The sequence below is a fragment of the Carettochelys insculpta genome, chromosome 16 (genome assembly GCF_033958435.1).
Source record: "Carettochelys insculpta isolate YL-2023 chromosome 16, ASM3395843v1, whole genome shotgun sequence".
Lineage (NCBI taxonomy): Eukaryota > Metazoa > Chordata > Testudines > Carettochelyidae > Carettochelys > Carettochelys insculpta.
The window spans coordinates 5,919,486-5,940,415 of NC_134152.1; the positions used below are offsets into that span (position 1 = coordinate 5,919,486).

At 43.9% G+C, this 20,930-nt stretch overlaps 1 protein-coding gene across 6 annotated transcripts in view; it reads right to left on the reverse strand.

Annotated features, from left to right (window-relative positions):
- Nucleotides 1-377: 377 nt before the first annotated feature.
- Nucleotides 378-20,930, reverse strand: part of GLYR1 (glyoxylate reductase 1 homolog) — a 33,990-nt gene continuing 13,437 nt past the window's right edge. For 3 of the 6 annotated variants that reach the window (XM_075010574.1, XM_075010578.1, XM_075010579.1), the window contains 13 exons: nucleotides 19,717-19,855; nucleotides 18,864-19,106; nucleotides 15,387-15,473; nucleotides 14,421-14,477; nucleotides 13,194-13,244; nucleotides 13,029-13,102; nucleotides 11,290-11,389; nucleotides 9,545-9,655; nucleotides 8,871-8,972; nucleotides 7,023-7,185; nucleotides 6,335-6,514; nucleotides 4,113-4,237; nucleotides 378-3,743 (listed from right to left, as the gene is read on the reverse strand). In XM_075010574.1, the coding sequence (XP_074866675.1) occupies nucleotides 3,669-3,743; nucleotides 4,113-4,237; nucleotides 6,335-6,514; nucleotides 7,023-7,185; nucleotides 8,871-8,972; nucleotides 9,545-9,655; nucleotides 11,290-11,389; nucleotides 13,029-13,102; nucleotides 13,194-13,244; nucleotides 14,421-14,477; nucleotides 15,387-15,473; nucleotides 18,864-19,106; nucleotides 19,717-19,855 (1,507 nt within the window). In that variant the 3' untranslated portion in view covers nucleotides 378-3,668. Of the gene's footprint in view, nucleotides 3,744-4,112; nucleotides 4,238-6,334; nucleotides 6,515-7,022; nucleotides 7,186-8,870; nucleotides 8,973-9,542; nucleotides 9,656-11,289; nucleotides 11,390-13,028; nucleotides 13,103-13,193; nucleotides 13,245-14,420; nucleotides 14,478-15,386; nucleotides 15,474-18,863; nucleotides 19,107-19,716; nucleotides 19,856-20,930 lie in introns of all 6 variants that reach the window. The other 3 variants (XM_075010577.1, XM_075010576.1, XM_075010575.1) reach the window with 3 other exon arrangements.

Sequence of the window (20,930 nt, forward strand, 5' to 3'; positions counted from 1 at the left end):
GAAGGACATTTTAGATGGCTGGGGTTGGTTCACTACAAGCTTCCCACAGGTCTGCAAAAATCCTATATTTGGGGGGTCACTACCTAGAGAAATAATTGTTGCACCAGGACAGTTTTGTATTTATCATTCCTACATTGGCCCTTGATCCCAAAACTAGCTCCATCAAAGCAGACCTTCGCACTTGCAGGATCTGAGTGACATCATTGGGATTCCAAAGGCAAAGGGGCCAACACATTGCAGGGTCAGGAATCTAAATGATACTTGTGCCAGGTGAGTTATAGGAAAGATTGTCACAATCTGTTTGGAGTGGAGAGTGGCGTATATTCCCCTGGCACCAGAGGACGGACTTGAGCTGGCCTTAGAAACAACCACCGGAACACTTACCAAGAAAGGTTTTATTTTCTTTTGCCAGTAGCTTTGTTAATTGCACAAAAAAATTTTGTTTTGCCATTTAAACATTATCACACATCCTACTCTGAATGACAAACGTTAATTAAAAACAAGGCAAAAAATAAAAAATTCACAATCTTAATTACCTATAGGATCTGTCATTGAGGAAACAAAACAAAATTGCTTTTCTTACAAGCTCTTCACAAGTGTCACATTTTCTTTTTAAAAAGGAGGAAGTCAAAAAATAAAGCAAATGGCTAAAACAGAAATCCTCATAAAAAGGAACTTTACAGAATTGCCAACAATATTAAGACAACATTGACTAGCCAGTTTTATTATAGCATCTTGCAGTCCACAGCTTCCCCTCCCCGGCCAAGTCTCAGGCTTGCAAACAGAATGGGATTCACGTCCAGAGAAAACAGAGAGATAAATATACGAATCCAAGTGAAGCCGACTCCTGGCCCAGAACCTGAAATGGCATCTCAAAATAGTCCCCTTTTGCTATTTCCTCCCCCCACCCCACCCCTTGCTTCAAGTCTATTTCAGAGTGCTCTCTCTTCTCCCTTGTGTATGGATAATTACACAGTCCTACCGGAAACACCCACATCAGTATCCATCCAGCTAGAGAATTGCTGTTAAGACTTCTACAGGATAAATTACAGTGTTTCGCTGCTCTGCCCTGCCACTCCCAAGGACATGCTGATCCTGTTTGAGAACATGAATGTTTCTGACAAAACAAAACCTGCAGTAGGGCAATGACCCAGGAACTATTTTCCCTAGATATAATTCTTTGAATTCACTATACAACACAGATTACAAGATTTAAGAGCTCCCTTCTCTCCAGCTGGTTCCAGAACATAATGCAGGGAGATTCTAGATTACAGTGGCTCAGATCCATTTACCCTAAATTTATTCCAAGAGGCTTCAGCGGGGACATTATAAAAGGCCCTCTATTGCATTTCTGCACAATGAAAAGGTAACTTTTCCCACATACCTTAAACTGACGTAGGCTGTGCACTACCTTACAACTGTGAGGTGTTTAACCAAGGATTCTGAAACGCTGACTTTGGCTTATTCATGGTGGTTGTAAAGTGTGCATACAAGATGTCAAAAGCTGATTGACAGGTAATAGCAAGTAAGGTTTCGTGTGCATTTAACACAGACTACCTTGGTGCGGGATGACAGTCTCATGAGTAAACGTGTACATAAGATTGCGCACAGAGTGATGTGTAACAGGAATGCTTACTGTGGGGAGACGCTTGCCCTAGGAGGGGCTGTGTAATAAAGCATTAGCTCACAGGCAGCAATGGGTCATCAGAAGAGGTGAAGTATTTAAAACAGAATTAACATTTAGCACTTTAGTGAGGAGTTGGATGCTATAGTGCACAGTGGATATCTGATACGTTCCCTTTCCTTATGAACCAGACCCACAATTTGTAGATCCTGTTAAAGGCAAAGCATCAGCTTCAACTAAAGAAATCCCCAGTCCAGGATTATCAGAGGGTTTCCCTGCTGCAGCCCCTAAGCAGCCCTTAAAGAAGGGAACAACAATGCCAGGCTCCAATGCTGTTTGTTCTTAACCAATGCAACCAAAAAGATCTAATGGGAGGCAGGCTGCCCTTAGGACCCAATGGAACAGAACACAGTCTGCTCAGCATTTGCCTTCTCTTCCATGTCAGAATTCCCTAAAGGGAGCTGAGAGCAAGCCCAGCCTAAGGAGGTGAGGAGTGATCTCGGCCGATAAAGCTGGTTCCTGGTGTTTTATTAACTTTTTCATTCTCTGACTCCAAGCTGCAAGAACCCACCTTAATGACTAATACTGTGCGAATAAATGACAAAGCTCTGTGGTTTTTACAGACTTGGGCCTTGTTTGCACTTTGGCTTTACGTTCACCACTAAATTTTTGTATTCTTGCGATTTCACTTCCACAGTTCAGCTCTAGCACTTTGAGGCTCAAATTCAGCGGCACTGTTAAGCCCCCATTTTATTTATTAGGCCTTTCTGAAACTCGGGCTCCTGCCAAGCAGTCACAACTGCAGCACAAGAGATTATTCTATGCTAGTGTGGTGCCCATAACAGCAACACTCACCACTCGTACAGTTAAATTTTATACATTTTTCTGTTTTACACGTTCGCTAATCAAGCCTCACAACAGCCCTGTGAGGTAGGTTAATATCAACCCCATTTTTACAGACATGGAAATGGAGCATGAACTAAAATGACCACCTGAAGGCCACAAAGGAAGAGCACGGACTGGAACTGTGCAAGTTTCTCTTGGCCCTTTGATCATCCCCATGGCCCCTTCCATAGGGTTGTGACTCTTCTTGTGGTAATGCCAGAACCCAACAAGCCTTTGTAAACAGCTGTCAGGATAAAGCAGGTTATACAGGTGATTTTAAAAATATCCACATAAAATGAGGGCAGGAAGGACTTCAAAGTTTGTTCCTTCATTAAGAAAAAAAATCTGGCTCAATTTTAATTTTTTACTTACAGTTTTTTAAGCAAACCCCTGTAAATCTCTTAACACTGTTTACAGTGATGTGCAGCTGTGATTAGCCTTTCAGGAGGCTGTGTTTGTATCAATGTCTCATCCACCATGGCCTGTGGTCCCTAAGCCAGACTTATCTGTAGAAGGGAAGACATGAATACAGCGTGCTTTTCCCATCAGTATGAGGAGCTCCTCCATCCAGGTGCTGGGGGATCATGACAGTGTTGCATGCAGCCTACAGACACAGATCAATCATCTTGCAGAACTGCCCTTGGGGGGTGCTTTGTTCTATAGCAGTGGGTGATGAGCAGGAGCAATTCTCACCCCCTAACTGGGACTTCAGGTTCTATTTATATTCACAGGTAGATCGGGTGCATTACAGCTGTCTCTTGATGCAGAGAGGCCAACGTATGTGTTACCCACGGGAAAGGAGAGAAGCAATTGTTAGAAACAGCATCTTGGACAAGCGTACAAAGGAGAAAATAAAAAGCCAAGCAGCAGATTTCTGGCTGAGTTGCCTCAGAGCTTCTGAACCAGCCGCCACCGTTCTGTTCTGTGATGTCAGTGCATGGCATGGATTTTCCAATCAGACTCCAACAATCCGAGCCCAACCTCCCCCTTGCGCCAGCAGGGGAAGGCTCACCACATCAGCGACCCTTGTGGCAGATCTCAACAAAGTTTGTGTATAAAAGGAAATGGAGAGACAGAGATGGACTGGTCCAGAGTTAAAACCCAGTATCATCATAATATTAATTAATAATCATGGTATTGACAGTAAGAATGGTGCAGCCTAGTGGATGTAGGCCCTGTACACAGCAGACATGTCATTGTCTGATTGGTCCAATGCTTTTGCTCGTTTGTATACCTGGAGGAGAGAAAGGGAAAAGGATCAGTTATGCTCCTCCCTGGAAGTCTGCAACTATCAGAGTTACTGAGTAGCCATCACTAACCAGAGTATTGCAGACATTGCACTGGGTAACTAGTGCAAGACATAACACACGGATTTTACAAAAGCACTTTGGTCACCTTCTCTGGTCAAAGGATCTGTAGAATTCCCATCAAACCCACATCCCTGCTCCCAAAATCTCTATCTGAGCCATCATACTACATGATACACATCAGTCTCTGTTACCTTGTCTCCAGGTAGCTTTCCTTTCTAGATTTTCTCCCTTGTTGAGAAGAGGCCCCTATGCCTTGCAGGAGACAGATCCATGCGTGATGCTGAGAGACTTACCTCATTAGCTGCTGCCGCCATGGGAGTTGGATGGTTGACAGAATCACCTAGTGCAATGGCTAATCTAAGATCCTTCTGGATGTATTTCAGGTAGAAGTCAGGTTTAAAGTTTCCTTGTAGGATATCTGTAAAGAGAGATCAAGATCAGACTATAAAATCAACCCTAAAAAATCTCAAACATACGCAGTTCTACTAGTCATGTCAATTAATTGAGTTAAATCACAAATTAACTCAAAAATAATTGTGATTAATTGCACTGTTACACAATAGAATATCAACTGAAATTAAATATTTTGGAGGTTTTTCTACATTTTCAAAGATATTGATTTCTGTTACACAGAATATAAAGCGTACAGTGCTTGCTTAATATTTGATTATATACATTTCCAATGTAAAATTATAAAAACTTGCAGTATCTTTCAGTTTACCTCAAAATACTGTAGTGCAAACTACTGTGAAAGTGCAACTTACAAATGTGGAATTTTTTTTTTTTTATCTGCATTCAAAAATATAAAGCTTTAGCGCACGCAAGTCCATTCAGTCCTACTTCTTGATCAGCCCCTTGCTAAAACAAATACATCTGTTTACATTTACAAGAGGTAACGCTCCCTGTTTCATAAGAATTCAAAAATAATAATTATATCACCTAAAAAAAACATACTACTTTTGTAGCCAGCATTGCAGAGTATTGGCACACCAGTTTTGTTAAATATTCAGATGGCCCTTCATGTTTCGGCCACCATTCCAGAGGGCATGCTTCCATGAAGATGATGGGCGTTAATACGTTCATTACATTTGTGACTCCTTGGGGGAGAACTGTATGTCTCCTGTTTTACCCACATTCTGGCACATATTTCATATGACAGAAGTCTCGAATGACAACCCAGCATATTTGTTTTAAGAACACTTTCATAGCAGGTTTGGCAAAACACAAAGAAGGTACCAATGTGAGTTTTCTAAAAATAGCAATGGTGCTCTATCCAATGTTTAAGATTCTGAAGTGCTGTCCAAAATCCCAAAGGGATGAGGTGTGGAGCATGCTTTCCAAAGTCTTAAAAGAGCAATATTCTGATGTGGAAACTGAAAAACCAAAAGAAGAAAATTCATCTTCTGTTGGTGGCATCTGACTCAGATGATGAAAACAAACATGTTTCAGTCCACTGTTTTGGATTGTTACCGAGCAAAACCCATCCTCAGCATGGATGGGTCTGCTGGAATGGTGGCTGAAGCATGGTGAGACACATGAATCTTTAGTACATCTGGAACAAATGTCTTGTGATGCTGGCTACAACAGTAGCACACGAATGCCGATTTTCACTTTCAAGTGACATTTTAAACAAGAAGCAGGCATCGTTACCTCCCTCACCTTGTAATCAAACTTGCTTGTCTGAGCAATTGGCTGAATAATAAGTAGGACTGAGGACCTGGAGTCTCCGAAGTTTCATATTTTATTTTGAATGCAGGTTTTGTACATTATACTACATCTGTAAGTTCAACTTTCATAAAGAGATTGTTGTACAGTATTTGTTCATTTAGATAATTGAAATATTCTGTTTTTTTACTGTGCTACTGTTATCAAAAATATGAAGTGAGCACTGTACTTGTATTGTGTTCTAATTGAAAGCAGTACATTTGAAAATGTAGACAACACCCAAAAGATTTAATAAATGATAGTCTATTATTTTAATGATGTGATTAGTCACAATTACTTTAATTGCATAAGTAATCACAATAAATTTTTTAATCACATGAATAATTTTTAAATCACTTGACAGCCCTAAATTCTACATAATCCTTCACTTCCCATCCCTATTACAGCAGATGCTCCTTTATTCCACACCTTACAACTTCCTCCGCTCACAACAAAATTTCCTCGACATGTCTGTCAAACTGAGCCCAGACTTCCAAACAGTTCCTATGACAGATTTGCATTTCATTTGTCACCTTGCCCAGTAAACGCCTTACTTCCAGTCTTAGGGAGACACTGGCTACAGGAGATGGAGAGTTGGTGCTTTGTCCTCCAAAGCCCATGATATGCTGGGAGACCAGAATTCAAACTTTCACATCAAGTTTGATGTACAGAGGCCAACAACAGAAAATGCTCAACAGTCCAGGCTGGGCTGACAGTAAATAGGACATTTATTTTTCCCCATTCATCTCTGCCTACAGCACCTAGGTTACGGCAACAACCACGGCCTATGACAAAAAAGAAGGAAATTTACTTTGGCACTTCTGATCCAGGAAGATGCTGGCGAGTTGTCCCTGATTGAGGATATCCAGAAGAGTTTGCTGAGACTGACCAGTCACTTGAGCCAGAGTCAGTCCTTCTGCTATCGTGGCCATGAAGCTACCCTGGACCATGTTCACAATCAGCATCATCTTGGCAGCATTGCCTACTTCGCCTGCGAAAAGACATACCATCGGCTATTCCTCCACCGCATGGCAGACGCCCCATCCATGACGTTTGCAACTCGAGCCTCTCCACAAGACACTCCCCTCCAAACTCTAGTAGCTCTCCCTTCCCCCAGCTCACAGATTACAAACCCCTAAGGCCCCTGTCCTGGGGCAGAAGGGAGAAGCTTACCACGATGAAAAGTAGGGACTGAAATAAAAAGCTTCATGGAGCCCTCATCATCAACCTCACCCTAAACATGGTTCCTATTCCAGTGTTTGAAACAGGAGCTGCAGCCAACTTCATAACCCTCATCCCAATTCTAGACCTGCCTCTGTTGCTTGTACTACCTCATGAGAGAGAGAGAGAGAGACAGAGAGAGAGAAAATACAACTCACTCATACGCTCAACTTCTTACCAGTGTCTGCAAGGAGGATTTAAGTCCCCCTCAAACTCTTTGCTGGAAATCCTGCTCCTTGCACTGAGAGAAATTGCAAGACCCCTGGGGTTTCAATTACCTAGAAAAAAAGAGGTCTTCCCCATTGCTTGGAAACAGCTACTGCAGTCCTCATACAGACCCCTGTCGCCAGCTGCTAAGATCACGAGCATCCCATCATTGGATAGCTGTTGATTTCCTGAAACTGGTGCTTCCAAGAAGCGACCACCCCTGGATACTATCACCTGGAAACAAAGAGGACATCTTCTGGTTAGTTGTGCAGGAACAGCCCAGGCATGCTATTGTAGACAACAGGGCAAACAAGAACACTGTGCACGAGGAACAGGTGCATAAAGCAAAGTAAGGATTCTATACACACAGGTAAGTGAAGAACAGAATACTGCAGAACACAGTAGCATGCAATACTGGTGACTGCAAAAGGTGCCCCCAGCCTAGCAACTTGCCTTAGCCATGCACTTATACCTCTGTCAGTGTTTCCCTGCCCTACAAAGTTAGATTAGAGGACTTACACATTTCAGTATGTGGAAAATGTGCGACTGTGCCACATGCCACTGGAAAAGTCTAAGAAACTTGGGACAATAAAAGTATATTATGTGGGGGTGGGGAGAGAAGGAGAGAGAGAAGAGGTGCTAGAAAGGACTTGGTTGGGTAGAAAGCTATTCCATGGACTCTGGACCCTACAATTTAAATGCAGCCAGATTAAGAAAAGACCAGCTAATGCTACCAACTACCACCTAAACGGTTAAACTCTGCATCTTCATTTATTAATGAAGCTGTTGTAAGTAGGATTATGAGTGACTTTAAAAAGTATCACCAGCACTCGGCCCGTACACAAAGGTCAACAGGTCAAATTTTGGCACTCGGCCTCAAAGATTGCTGACCCCTGTCCTAGACCTTTGTTTCTCATAGGAGCAGATCTGGAGCCTGAAGTTTATGCGGTTTCACCAACAGCCAGGACATTACATTGCACCCGTTTAAGTCGTGTGCTATTGTACTGCCCAGTTCTCCTACTTTTAGTCCTGGACCAAAGCCAGTTTCAGGAGAAGGGAATATGGATTTAAAAGGGCAAGGTAGTGTTGCAGGGTCCGTATCTCTCTGTTTGATCCACAGTCCGTTTGCTCTTGCTGGGGTTTGGTTTTTGGTCCCTTGGCTGGAAGGGAGGTGGGTATGAGCCCCCTGGTCTGACCAGGCTGAGTAACCAGTCCTTCCCAGCCTCCGGCTGAGCCCTGAGGTTACCAGGGGCAGGAAGCCCAAAGCGCTCCCCGCAGGAGGCCTCTCCTCCCATTGTCTCTGGTACTGGTGGTATTCTCCTTCGATATTCTCAACTTTCTCCCCATCTGCTCTAATCGTCTCACTTCCCTCCAACCTCCTCTTCCACTCCCTCTCTCCCCACCAGGGGGAAGGCTTTTAAAAGGCCTGTAGCAACCTGAAGTGGGATCAGCTGGCCCTGCTTTAAGCAGCATCCTCCCCACTGCTCCTACTCAGCCTGTGATAACACCTGATTAGCCAGGACCCTTTCTGCTTCTTAGAGAGCTCTCTCCCCTGTCATAAGCTAGCCCTCTGGTCTGCCTGTCACAGAAGGAAGTCAAAGTTTCTGCTAGAAGTAGTTGTAATCTCTCTGTCTGTGTGTGGGGGGGGGGGGGGGGGGTGTTTCTGCTGTGTTGACAGCACGGAAGTGAAACTATAGGATTTGTGGCACATGGCCATTTGACCAAACCTGTTCTGATTTTGGTAACAGGACATAATGTGACAAGTTACTTCATTTCATTCTCTCTTGCTCTCTGGGTTTGCACTTTCCCTAGGCAAGAGCTGGGTATCTCCCAGTACTGCAAAAAACAAGAGAGTTAACCCCCAAAACAATAAGATTTCCACCACAGTGAATGTCACGTATTTCGTTCAAGGTAGTTACCTGGGCCAATTCTGTGACTGTATCTGCATCCACTGTTGACATATCCACATAGCACTTCCCTGGGCGTATACCCTGCAACACCCCACTTGGACCAAGCACCAGCTGTGGGAATAGACAAGGGGTAAAGCAATAGGGTATCTGCAAAGAAACTCAAATCCTCACTGTCAGCAGTTAAAACAAGACTGACTCTTAGGTGCCGAGCTACTGGAAGGGATCCAGAAGTATTCATGCTCTCAAAGCTCGTCTACACTTAAGGAGAGATCAATGCTCCAGAGAGTGATCACCCATGGCTCAATTTAGCAATCTATCAGGGATGCGCTAAACTGCCTGCTCCTCGCTCCACTGTTGACCCAGGTATTCCATGGGGCTGTGAGGAGTAAAGGAAGTCAGCAGGACAGCTTCTTCTATTCACGTGGCTGGAGTTGAGTATCTTAAGTCAACCTCCCCCTAAGTGTAGGCTTGCCCTGAGTGTAATTTTAAATAAGTGTAAATACAATAGCAATGTTTTTGTTCAAAAAATTACTACTATGCTGTCTGGTGTCTGGAACGGTCCTGACTGATATGTTCAGTGGAGCTGGGAATCTGTACTCCGTATCTGTCCAAAACGGTTTGGGTACAGCTGGGCAAGTCAGGACTCTACTCTGCACTCCAGTTAGGAAAGAGATAATCCTTACATCCTTTGCTGCCTTTGGATCTGACACACAGGTGAAGGTTATGTCACAGGTCGAGACCACCTCAGCGGGGGTTCTTCCCAGCCGTGCCCCCTCCTGGATGAACAAATCACACTGCAAAAGTCACAGATCCAAACGTAAGGAGCAGTAAGCACAACGCACCAGGTCCTCTAAGCTCCTGCTGTAACACAAGCTTTAACCATCACGCCCAGAACGATGTGAGAAAAGGCCTGGCATATTAGCAGGACAGACCACTATGCAGACCAATAAGGGACAACCTGCAGCCTGAGGGTGGCGTGCGGCCCTTTGGATTCCATGAGTGGCCCATGAGACATGTTATTTACTGTTGTCCATGCACAGGGCTGCCAGATTCTGAGGGCTTCTATCGGCATAGCTTTTTTTCCTACCAGTATTACAAAAGTGACACATACTTAAAGCAAGGACAGGTGAAATGAGGCCTGTGCTGATTGCATACAATGTCGCGAGAGCCGTGTGCTCCCTCTGCATCCAATCGAAGTGCTGCTACAGTTCAACTGGCGCACTCTGCAAATTCCAGGTACCTGAGCACAATTAGCAGAACTACCCTGCCCTGAGAGACCACCTTGGTTATGACAGTCTTACGGCCCGTGGAGATGAAGGGCCACTCACGCAGCCCTGCTCACTAGCCAAGGTTGTCCCTCTGATGCACAGAGTGCCTCCTGCACACTTCCTGAACCCCCCAGAGAGAGGACAAGAGAAGGAAGCCGCTCTGAGAACACACGATGGGGGTGGGCAGGGCGTGTCTTGCGACGCCTCACAGAAGATACGAAAACTCCCACATCTGAGAGAAGGGGATAAAATTCTGGAAGATGACTGTCAAGTGGCACCTACAGTTTTGTCAGCAGGAATAGCCACAGTGCTGAGAATGGTGGTGGTGGGGATGCTGGGGAAGCAGGAGTTAGTGGTTTTTGTTTTTTTTTTTGTTGGTCAAGCTGCTTCTGTTCGGCCACTACCTGTGTTTAGGGGAAGTCTCTTGAACTATATGAAAAATGGCCAAACTAGTATTTGTGTATCGCACTGCCACGATCTCATGAAAACAAGCTCTCTCACACACGCATACAGCTAGCACTCTGTTACCACATGTCCTTCACACAAAAGGAAAAAAGGTAAACCACAGTATTCATGAACATTTTAAGGCACCTAACCAAATCCTAGCCTGGAACTCCTCTGTCACCTTGCTCGAGTATTACGGGTTGTGCTGATCAAATGACTTCTGTTGCCACAGTTTCTCTCCATAGGCACACACCTGTGTCTCACTGATGCAGTTTTCATTTTGGAGTCAAAGTAGTGCGTGGTCTCCACCCCCTCTCCCCCCCCCTCCCCCCCCCCCCCCCACACACAGCCACCAAGGGGAAGGGAAGAAAATATATAGCCAATCAGCTCCTGTTGAACTAGTTTCTAGTGATGGAAACTGAAAGACTACCTCAGCCTCATTGCAGCTGTTCAGATTCTCAATAAGAAGCTATTCCAGCCTGAACAGCACAACAGAGCACCACGGCACATCTTTCACTGTGAACGTGCCTGAATCTTTCTTGGCTGTCCAGCACCACGCCATGGCCACTGCCACTGCTCTAGCTGAATACAATCACCCTGGGCATTATACATGCCATTCCAAGCTCACACATTTCTTAACATATGGACATTTCAGCAGATCTCAGTGTAAAAAGGCGCCACTCCCCACCCGGCCCCCTTCTTGTGGGCACACTTACTTTCTCAGCAGTCCGGTTCCAGACAGTGACCGTGTGACCCATTTTTAGTAGGTTGGAGACAATGCCACTTCCCATCAGGCCAAGACCCAGAAATCCTATCCTGGGGAAAAGAGACACACATCACTGGACAAAAGGAGGTATGCAGAGAGACAATAGATGTCAGACTTTGGTGCCTCTGAAAACACTGCAGAGCACCTGATGGACACACCACAGCACTCAAGGTCGTATAACAGCATTCTTGAGAAGCCATCTCTCTCTAAAGGCAGAGTTCAGGCTTATACGAAGAGCAACCTGGAACTGAAGAGAGCACAAGGAAACAGTGACAGAGTATTGGCAATGATCTCAGCACACCAGCTGCCTCATGGTTATCAAGATTTTTATCGACATGGCACAAGTTCCTTCCCTATTACTGTACCATAGGGGACTTCTTTGCAGCTGCATCTCCAGGGATCTTAAGATATCAAGTCAGTTTGTAGCAAAATGGCAGATGTTAGTAAGAGAGCCTGAAATACTAAGTGAGAGTAGGTTTAAATTACATTTCAGAGTTTACATACTGAGAACTGCTGCTCCATCCTTCACGAGGTACATTTCTGAATGCTAATTTGAACAAAGCCACTGCAGGTGCATTTCAGCTGCAGCTATATTTCCACCCTTTGTTTCACAGCTGTTTGTACCTGCTGCTTTTGAAGCAGATCCGTGTATAAAAGTTGTAATGAATCACTAACTCCTTCAGCAACAGGATTTGCCCATTTCCATTTCTGAGATTTGAAAAGATGTCCCTCCCCACTTCTGCTCTTCAGGGAAAGGGTTTTACCTGAATAACTTCATCTTTACTTTGGGGCCTTTTGAGTCAGGCTGATAACTGACATCCCCAAACAACCAATCTACCAGCAAATAACAGACTAGAGCCTGATCTGCATTCGACCAGAAGTCACACAGTGAAACAGGAAGCTCAGCTCTGGCTCCTGTCACTCAAGAAAGGAGAAGGGGAACGTTAGAAGAAACCGGAAGAGTCATGTGCTCCTGTGAGGCGGGAGAAAGCAACGCCCTCTTCCTTTTGCCTTCTAGCTGCTTGAACTAGTGATCAAAGAAACTTGGCTGTCTGCCAGACATTACTGGAGCGTGACACCATTTTACCTTGACAGTCCATGCTGCATTCAGATGTGCTGATCTGTGTAATGTTGTCCTGCCACGTCACACAGCAAGTGTGTGTCAGGACCAGATAAACCCCTATTGGCTAGGAGCATCCTGAAGGCCTCTTGCTGAGCTATTTTGTGGTTCAGCATCCCACCCTGGTGTGTGGCTGTTTCCCCGTAATGAGAACTGTATGCCGGGCCAGTCTGTGCTACAGAAGTGAGGGTGGGGGAGTTGGAACAGTTTATTTTATCTGACAAGATGGACATTGCTGTTTGCAGTGCTGTTGTAGACATGTTAGTCTGAGGATATCAGACACACAAGGCACGTGAGGTAATATCTTTTACTGGACCAACTTTGTTGCTGGAAGGAACAAGCCCTTGAGCTCACAGAGCTCTTCTCCAGGCTGGGGAAGTAATTCATCCTGTCCACCAACAATGGCTGGTCCAATCAAACATATTACCTCACCTACCTTGTGTGTCAGCTGGGACGATGGCTGCCTTCCCAGCTGCACCTGAAAGCGGAAGGGAGCAGCGGAGGAGAAATAAGAGTCGAGCAGCAGCAGGAGAGGGATGGCAGATTCTTGGAACAGAAGGGGGCCTTACTTTTTGTCAGTAGGAGTGATGCTGCCATTAACTGCTGTGCTGTCTGCTGCCTGGATGGAGGTGGATCCTGTTTCCTGGGAAGACAAGCCACAAGGTATTCCTGCTTTAGCAGAACCAACAGATAGCGACACAATACAAATAAAACAATGGGATGGTTCACCATACCTCTTCACACACCTTCAGCTTCTTAGTGATTGCCTGATAGCAGACAGCTGGCTGTATGAGAAGGAGAAACGCAATTAGGGAAAGGTTGATATTCTTTTGCTTTACCGCGTCATCTAGAGATCCAACTGACCATATCCTTGATACTGAGAAAAAGGAGGCAACTCATCCATACACCATCATCTACAAAGTAGAAACGGCTACCCTCCTCCCCATGGCAGAAAATACAACCCACATCTTTCCATAAATGCAGGATTTCAAAGTGTTTTTTGAAGTTGCTCGCCCTCTCTTTTAATGTAGGTACTACATGCTAGAAACGATGCAACAGTTCACACCAAAGAAGGGTGCAGGCCTAAAGCATGGGGACTTACCTGTTCACACATTTGACGCTGCAGAAAATGGGGACCCCAAACCCTTCTCCCTCAGAGGATGCAAACTAGCAACTTACAGGACCACCCTGCCTGACACCTACACAATGTGTCACTGACAGCTAGAAAAGCACAAACTTTAGTAGTAAGGAAGAAAGTGGGGGGGACTGTAACAAACTGAGTGAGCTAGAGACTTTGTTTCTCTGTGAGCTCATCTAGACCAGAGCTATCTATCTGCTCGTAAGCCAGTTGTCTCTGTCCAGATCCCTACCTGGATACAAACCCACTTCATTTACTTGACCTTGTTTTTAAACTCAATCTTCACTGCCTGATAATAAAAATCCCACACAACTTGACTTTCCTGGCATTAATCAACTGCATTTTCTAAGGTAAGAAGGTTTAATGTCATGCTCTCCTACCTATTCCACTCATTTTTTGAGGACCTGAATCAGCAAGCTCAACCCAGGTGAAAGAATCAGCAGGATCCACTGTCCCATAAGACAAACACAATGGGTTACTTGGCATAGGAAATACTACCTCTTACATGATACTATCAGTATGGAAAATGCATTGCAGCTGATGTTCAGCATCAAATCATGTGGCTGGGTAATTTTTTACTGACCATGTGCAGTTACAAATGCTCAAACAAACTTCGCCTAAGTCCACAGGTTATGGAGTGAGAGGACCACGACAGGGACATGAAAGGATTTTATAGCTGTAGCTCCAAATGCACAGCACTGGTTGTCTAACTGTGCTGCATTCTGAGTGAAGCAGGTTTTAGACTCTGCAGAAGGCAGAATGCCAAGCTAGATGGACCAGCTGTTTGATCCAGTCTGCCAAAACCTATGTTACCATGGCTTACCTTCTCTGTCTGGCTGAGCAGGAAGTGATGGAAATGTGGGTCACCGTCCTTCACAGGCTGCAATCAGAATAGCACAGGCTGAGAAACGTCACCAGAGGTTGACTGAGCAATTCCAACACTGATTCCCCTGTTCTCCCAGACGGACAGCAACATTTCTGAATTTGAGAAACCAATTTGCTACCCCTTTCTCTGCTTGCCTATTTTCAGCCCTTTGAATAATCTAAACTCAGGAAAAACTGGGGAAGCAGAGAATTATTAAGGCAGGGCAATGAGAGAGTAGCAATATGTCTGAATTATATTACATACCAGCCAGTCTAGAATCTTGGTCAGAAGAGGTATTTAAGTGCTATTTGTTTAAAGCATGTCAAATCAGAAAGAGAGTAGGAAGATTAATCTTTTTAGACTACTCCCAGAAGATGATCTTCGATGCTATATGTTCTACAACAGCTGAGCTCAAGGGAGCACAATCATGTAACTTCCTCACGCACCCCAGTTTAAACTGTGATTTTTATCAGTGACAGTTTTTGTGGTTTAAAGGAAGACGGCAAAAATCGTTTAAAAGATAACTGCTTATGTTGCTAACGATAGCACAGATTATTAAAGCTAAACAGATATTGAGAAATCATTAACATAGTGGAAATGTTAACATAGTGCTTTTGCTGACAAACAGCAGTGTGTAAATATGCAGACAAGATAATGCAGACTAGAGGGAAGAGAACTGGCTGACTGAACAACAGAGCTTCCTGATTTATACATTAGCCTCCCTCGCACACTGACTAGCTGAAGCAGTTACAGTTCCGTACCATATGAAGCATATGAACCTCTGATAGGAGAAAGACCTATGATGATTATTAGGGCCTACGAGAATGTGAGACTCAAATGATCTGTCCCCAGCATATCTGCTCCTTTAGAGTTGCTCTAGCTCCTAAGACATTGCAGATAAAAGAAAGCTAACAGTTAAATTACCTCACTCACACCAGGAGGCCACTTAAATCCAGCCACTGTTCCAGTCATCACTCTCTTCACTGTACTGGACTCAGGGATTGTGAGATCCTGAGGAGACACAAGGAGGATGGTAAGGACTGTTGCTGATTAGAGTGCCAAGGGCTGACCATGGTGTTGGCCTTTATGATATACACAAGACAATTTTTGAACGGCGTCACGAAATATTTTCCATTTCACAGGCCTTTTGAAATCCCTCATCATCATCTGTAAAAGACTAGCCTAGCAGCAGGCAAGAAGGTGGTGAGTAGGAATCACTGAGACTCGGAGGAGGTTAGCACAATTATGCAGTCAGGAGAAATCATGCCCACTGTACTCACTAGGAATTCATATACTTACACAAATGCAAAACAAATGTGGGAAGAACTGAACACCCTTTTACTCCAGCATATGCCCAAAGGCAGGGGGGAGAGGCCCATCCTTCAGTGTGCATGTAAGGAACTAGTCAGAGTGGAGAGCGAAAGGGGGGCATTGCTACCAACTGCTTAGTTGTTCTCCAGATTGTCAGCTTTCATTTTACAAAAAGTTAGTCTCTGGGAGGGGTGCTGGGGAAACTTTCAGAACGTGAAGCAAGCATAAGCAAAGCAGCAAAGTCTGCTTCAGTTTGCAGAGCATCTGGTAAAGCAGCTCAGGTGTTTACTACTTCCCGTTCAGTAAGTAGGTGTTATTCCAATGACAACAATCGTACTTAACATGTCACTTTTTCAACTGTTTCGGTGCTCACCAGAGCAGGTGAGAAAGAGGAAGTACATTATGGAATTCTATAGCAGCACTTCATGGCATGCAGAAGACATAAATAAAGCTGTGTAGGCCTCTATGACACCACCCAGCAGGATTCAGGGGGGAGGTGGGGGGACACGATTGGTTTAATTTTTCATGGGGGTTTCTCAGCTCTCAAGAAATACATAAACATGACTCTCTGCCTCCCCAAATCTACTTCCTGAAAGATCACACCAGAGTCCAACACTGGGGAACAAAGCAGCAGCTCACATTACTTGGAACAAAGATGGCCAAAGTATGGTTCCTAGACCTAATCTGGCTTGCTGCTATTTCCTTTTTAATGCAGAACTGGACTCTCGACATTCCATCTAGGCCCAGAAGGCTTTCCACTCAGATCAAGGTGAAGCACTGCATGCTGGGATTTGCAGTTATTGGAAATTGTACTGCTGTTCGGTTAGTCCAGGGCAACTACAATCAGCTTTGTCACATTCAAGTTAGTGATCAATAGACTCCTAACAAGTTACACATGCCTGCATTTTGCCTATGTTAAAATAATCACTACTTTAGTTTAATAAAACATATTTTAAAAAAGAGTGAAACCAGGCAGAAATAGTTGTGTGCTATTGTTATGTGTATCTCAACAGCTCAGGAATGTCAACTCTCATCACTAAATAGGGTAGCTATCTAGCTATCTTTATGCCTTTTTTTTTTAAAAACATAATGGAGAGAAATATTTTCTGTTTGCTCTGAAGCAGAACTGACATTATCACAGAAGCCAACATTTCATGTCACTTAACCTATGACAGTGGAAAACCTGCGTGAAGCACTTCTTCTTTCATCCAGACAAATAAAATATTAGATTTTTTAATTATTATTTTCACAATATGGATAAAAACAGAATTCTTGCCTGGGCTGATAAATATTGATGATGGCATTACTAGGCTAAGCTGTCTATCCTTCTCTGGAAGCACAAATCCACTTCACATACCAGATAGCCAATTGCCTTTCGGCAGACATTTGCAAGCCAATTAATCATCTCAATGTCATAACAGCAGCTTTCCACTGCCTCTGCAGAGGTTTGTCAATAAAGTACTTATAAGCCCCTTCAACTCATTTGTGGGGGGCTGGCATAAATCCTACACAGCAGCATCTCTACCTATGACAAATGCCACATGCCAAGATGACTAACAAGTCTTCAGGCCAATGAGAATTAAACTCATGACTTGCAATGATCTCACAACACAACCTTCAGCACCAAATACTTTCCTATACTGGAATCATATCCAGAAGACTCTGGAGGTCCATTTTAATCCATGCATTTACACCTGAACTTAAGATATGCCTGGAATGTAGCACTTTGAACACTAACAAAATGATGTATTCGGTGATGAGCTTTCATGGAACAGACCCACTTCATTACAGCTCTCTCTGTTACTATTTAAGATATGTCTATCCAGGAGCATTAGGAATATGTACATGTCAGTCAATAAAAGGTTATTCTGAATTAACCAATTAATCCCTCAGGAGCATCAATACTGCTCAGGATCTACCTATCCTCACCCACCTCTTCTCAGAAGAAAGGAGAAACAGATAGGCCTTGCAGCATGACCTGAAGATGATCTGACTCTGGAATTCTCTTCCTGACCACCCTCTTATGCTTGACAAAGGGAGAGTCCAGCTGTGCCCTCTTATCTAATACCTGGGATTAGCTGGAACTTCATTAACTGCAGAGTTATCAAGAAGAAAGGCTGCTGATCAGACAGCCAGGTCCCAATCCAATTAGAGCTTTAGTGATCAAGACCGATGTCTTGAATTGTACTTCAAAGTGCACTGCAAGCCAGCGAAGACCCACAGGTCCAATGCCATCCCTCTGAAGAGCCAATGAGCAAACAACCTACCACACTGTGCACAGACTAAAATTTCTCAATGGTTTTCAGCAGTAGTTCCTTGTAGAGCATTTGTGCAATAGTAATCCATTTTGGAGGTGACAGACATGGATCACTGCAGTGAAATCCACAAGCAAAACAAAATACTGCCACCTTCTACCTGAGGATAGATACAAAAATACACTTGGCAGCTGCCACAGAGATACACAGAAACAACTAAGAACACAAAACATGGGGTTGAATTGTGTATCAGTAACTGACTGAGGGAACACATCCACAATCAGAAGCTAAAACAAGCCTCACTAAGGCTTCTGATATCTCTCTCCAACTCTCAAACATTTCTTACGTGTCTCTCAGTCAGATGCCCTGACCCAAACCCCAATCTCTAGTAACACTGGGAGCAAGGGAGTGAAGAGTATCAGTCACTCAACCACACAAGATGAAATGGGACACATACCTCTGGATATCATCTCAAGGCACTATAACTCACATTTCGTTACTAATCTTCATAGTGGCCCTCATGCATACGCTTAGCAGGTGGTGTGACAAGACAGAAGCACGTGCAAGACAAGACAGTGCTCTTAAGATCTATTAGAGAAAGATCAATGGAAACACAAGACAGACTAATTCTGTTAGGAACACACAGAAGATAGTCGAAACTACCGCAGGCAAGGGGACTGGTCAGCTGAAAAATTCAGAAGAATCAACCGGAAGAGCTCAATGGTACAAAATAGTACAAAACTGACTCTTCCTTTTGGCCTGTCAGCCAACATGACAACCATCCGTGTAAAGTCAGCCTGCAAAGTCCACAGGTCAAAATAGCATATACTCAAACCTTCTCGTCTTTGGGGGGCCGTCCCCTTTTCCGAGGGCTTTGATCTAGTGCTCTTTTCAGGGGCGATTTTGAGCCTCGCTCTGATGAAACAGAAGATGCTCGCTTCTTTCCGTCTCCTGTGCTCTTCTTCAACTTCCCTTCAGACAAACCAGCTTTGCGTTTTTCTTCGCCTGCAGACTGCTTGCCTCGCTCCTCACTGGAATTACGCCGGTTCTTCTCTTCACTGGAGTTATGGGTAGATGCCTGAGATATCACAGAATAGAATACTGTGAGTAAGGAAGGGAGAGAAGCTTGAATAATTTTTCCTAAAAACCCAAGGATATAGAAAATCCAATGCTGATCACCAAGAAGCTGATGGTACAAAGTCAGAGTACAGCACTGGGTCCAACAAAAATTAGCTCTTTGAAGCTACCGAGTTTCAAGTTACTGAAGTTAGCATTTATGTCAAACGTGTCAGTTTCAAACAACTAGTGCATAGAACATGCCACGTGAAAGCTCACTGGAAAATCATGTAGTCCTAAAACAAAGGTGTATGAGAATGTGAGCTTACACCCCACATTTAGCACTGATTTACTGGACGGCCAATTAGCCTCCCTGCTTCCGTTTTCCCCATCAGTACAAAAAGGATAATGCTCATCTACTACACAATAGGGTTGGGTAATTAATGTTTGATCAAGTACTTTGAAGATGGAAAGTACTATGAGTACCGACTAGCATCACGGCCATCATGACCACTGTTTTATAGAATGTGTAAAACCAGAGGTCACCAACTTCAACGAAGGTAAAATAGAAACTTGGTTATTGATTACATCTAGCCCTTGTTTGGTACACAAAGAAACTTAATGCCACCCACCTGGTCCTTGCCTTTGGCTTTCTTCAAGAACTCCTCGACAGCATCCACAGCCTGCTGGAAGCGCTTACCCTTGTTAATCTTGATCATTTCTTCTTTGTGAGCGTGATAAGGCTTCAGCTGTTCCACTTTAATCCAAGCACTGACAATAAATGTCAGAAAAAAATTAACTAGTGATATATTTTCCAATCAAAACACACATCAACTTCATCACCTAATCCTAACAAGTAGAAGTAAAACTGACATGTACACTAATATGGCCACAGTGGAATAACCATACCAGCAAACCCCCCCAGCCCCTTTGTTCCTTCTTCCAACTACATCACGGAAGTCTTTCTTCAACCTACCCAACAAGCAGCACGTCCACCTGCGCAAAGGAAACTTGCCTCTTGGCATCCACCATTCATGTGCTATGTCAATGCACTCACATGTGAGCACACACATTTATTTATGAGCGTATGACTGATTGCTGAAAAATCCACACGTCCAGTATGGGATTTTATTCCTTGACTGTGGCAACAAGATGCCCCTCAGCAGTTCTGACAAAAACTTTTTGTTCAAAGACAAGTTTATTCTTATTTAGTATAAATCCCCATGAAGGCTGGAAGAAGAGACAGCATTTTTCAAAATTAGATTTTGAAACACGTGACGACTACAAATAAAAGGAGAGCACACACCATATCTCATTTTACACCACTTTTAACATGTCAGATCAAATGCCATGTAAGAAACTGACATTTTTAACTTTACATGAAAAAACGCATTTATTCTCAATTGCTGGCAGTGTGTTTGAGAGGCTCTTGTCACTGTTATATACTTTAGTAATATCAGAGAAGGGCTCTCTTCTGCTTTGTGAAAAAACTCCTATATTTTCTCCCTATATCAGTAGCTGCTGTCCTGGTTTTTCCCTGGCATTTCTGAAATCGGTAGGCTGTCATACAGAACGATCACTTTCTTTCACGTTGTTTTCCTCTTCCACGGATTCGAAATTTTCATTTTGGACTGCTGCTCCACAAAGTGCCTTTCCGCCTCTTTGCCAACAGCCTCACAAAGCATTAGGAATGCTTTCATCTATCATCAGATCTGAAAGGGCAATCCAGCTGATCTGCTGCTGATTCATTAAGTGGCTGCAGTGCTATTTCCCCATTATTCCTGGGGAGAGTAGAGTTCTGTGTGCTATTCAGTGAAGACTTTTCTGAACAGGCAAAGCCATCAGC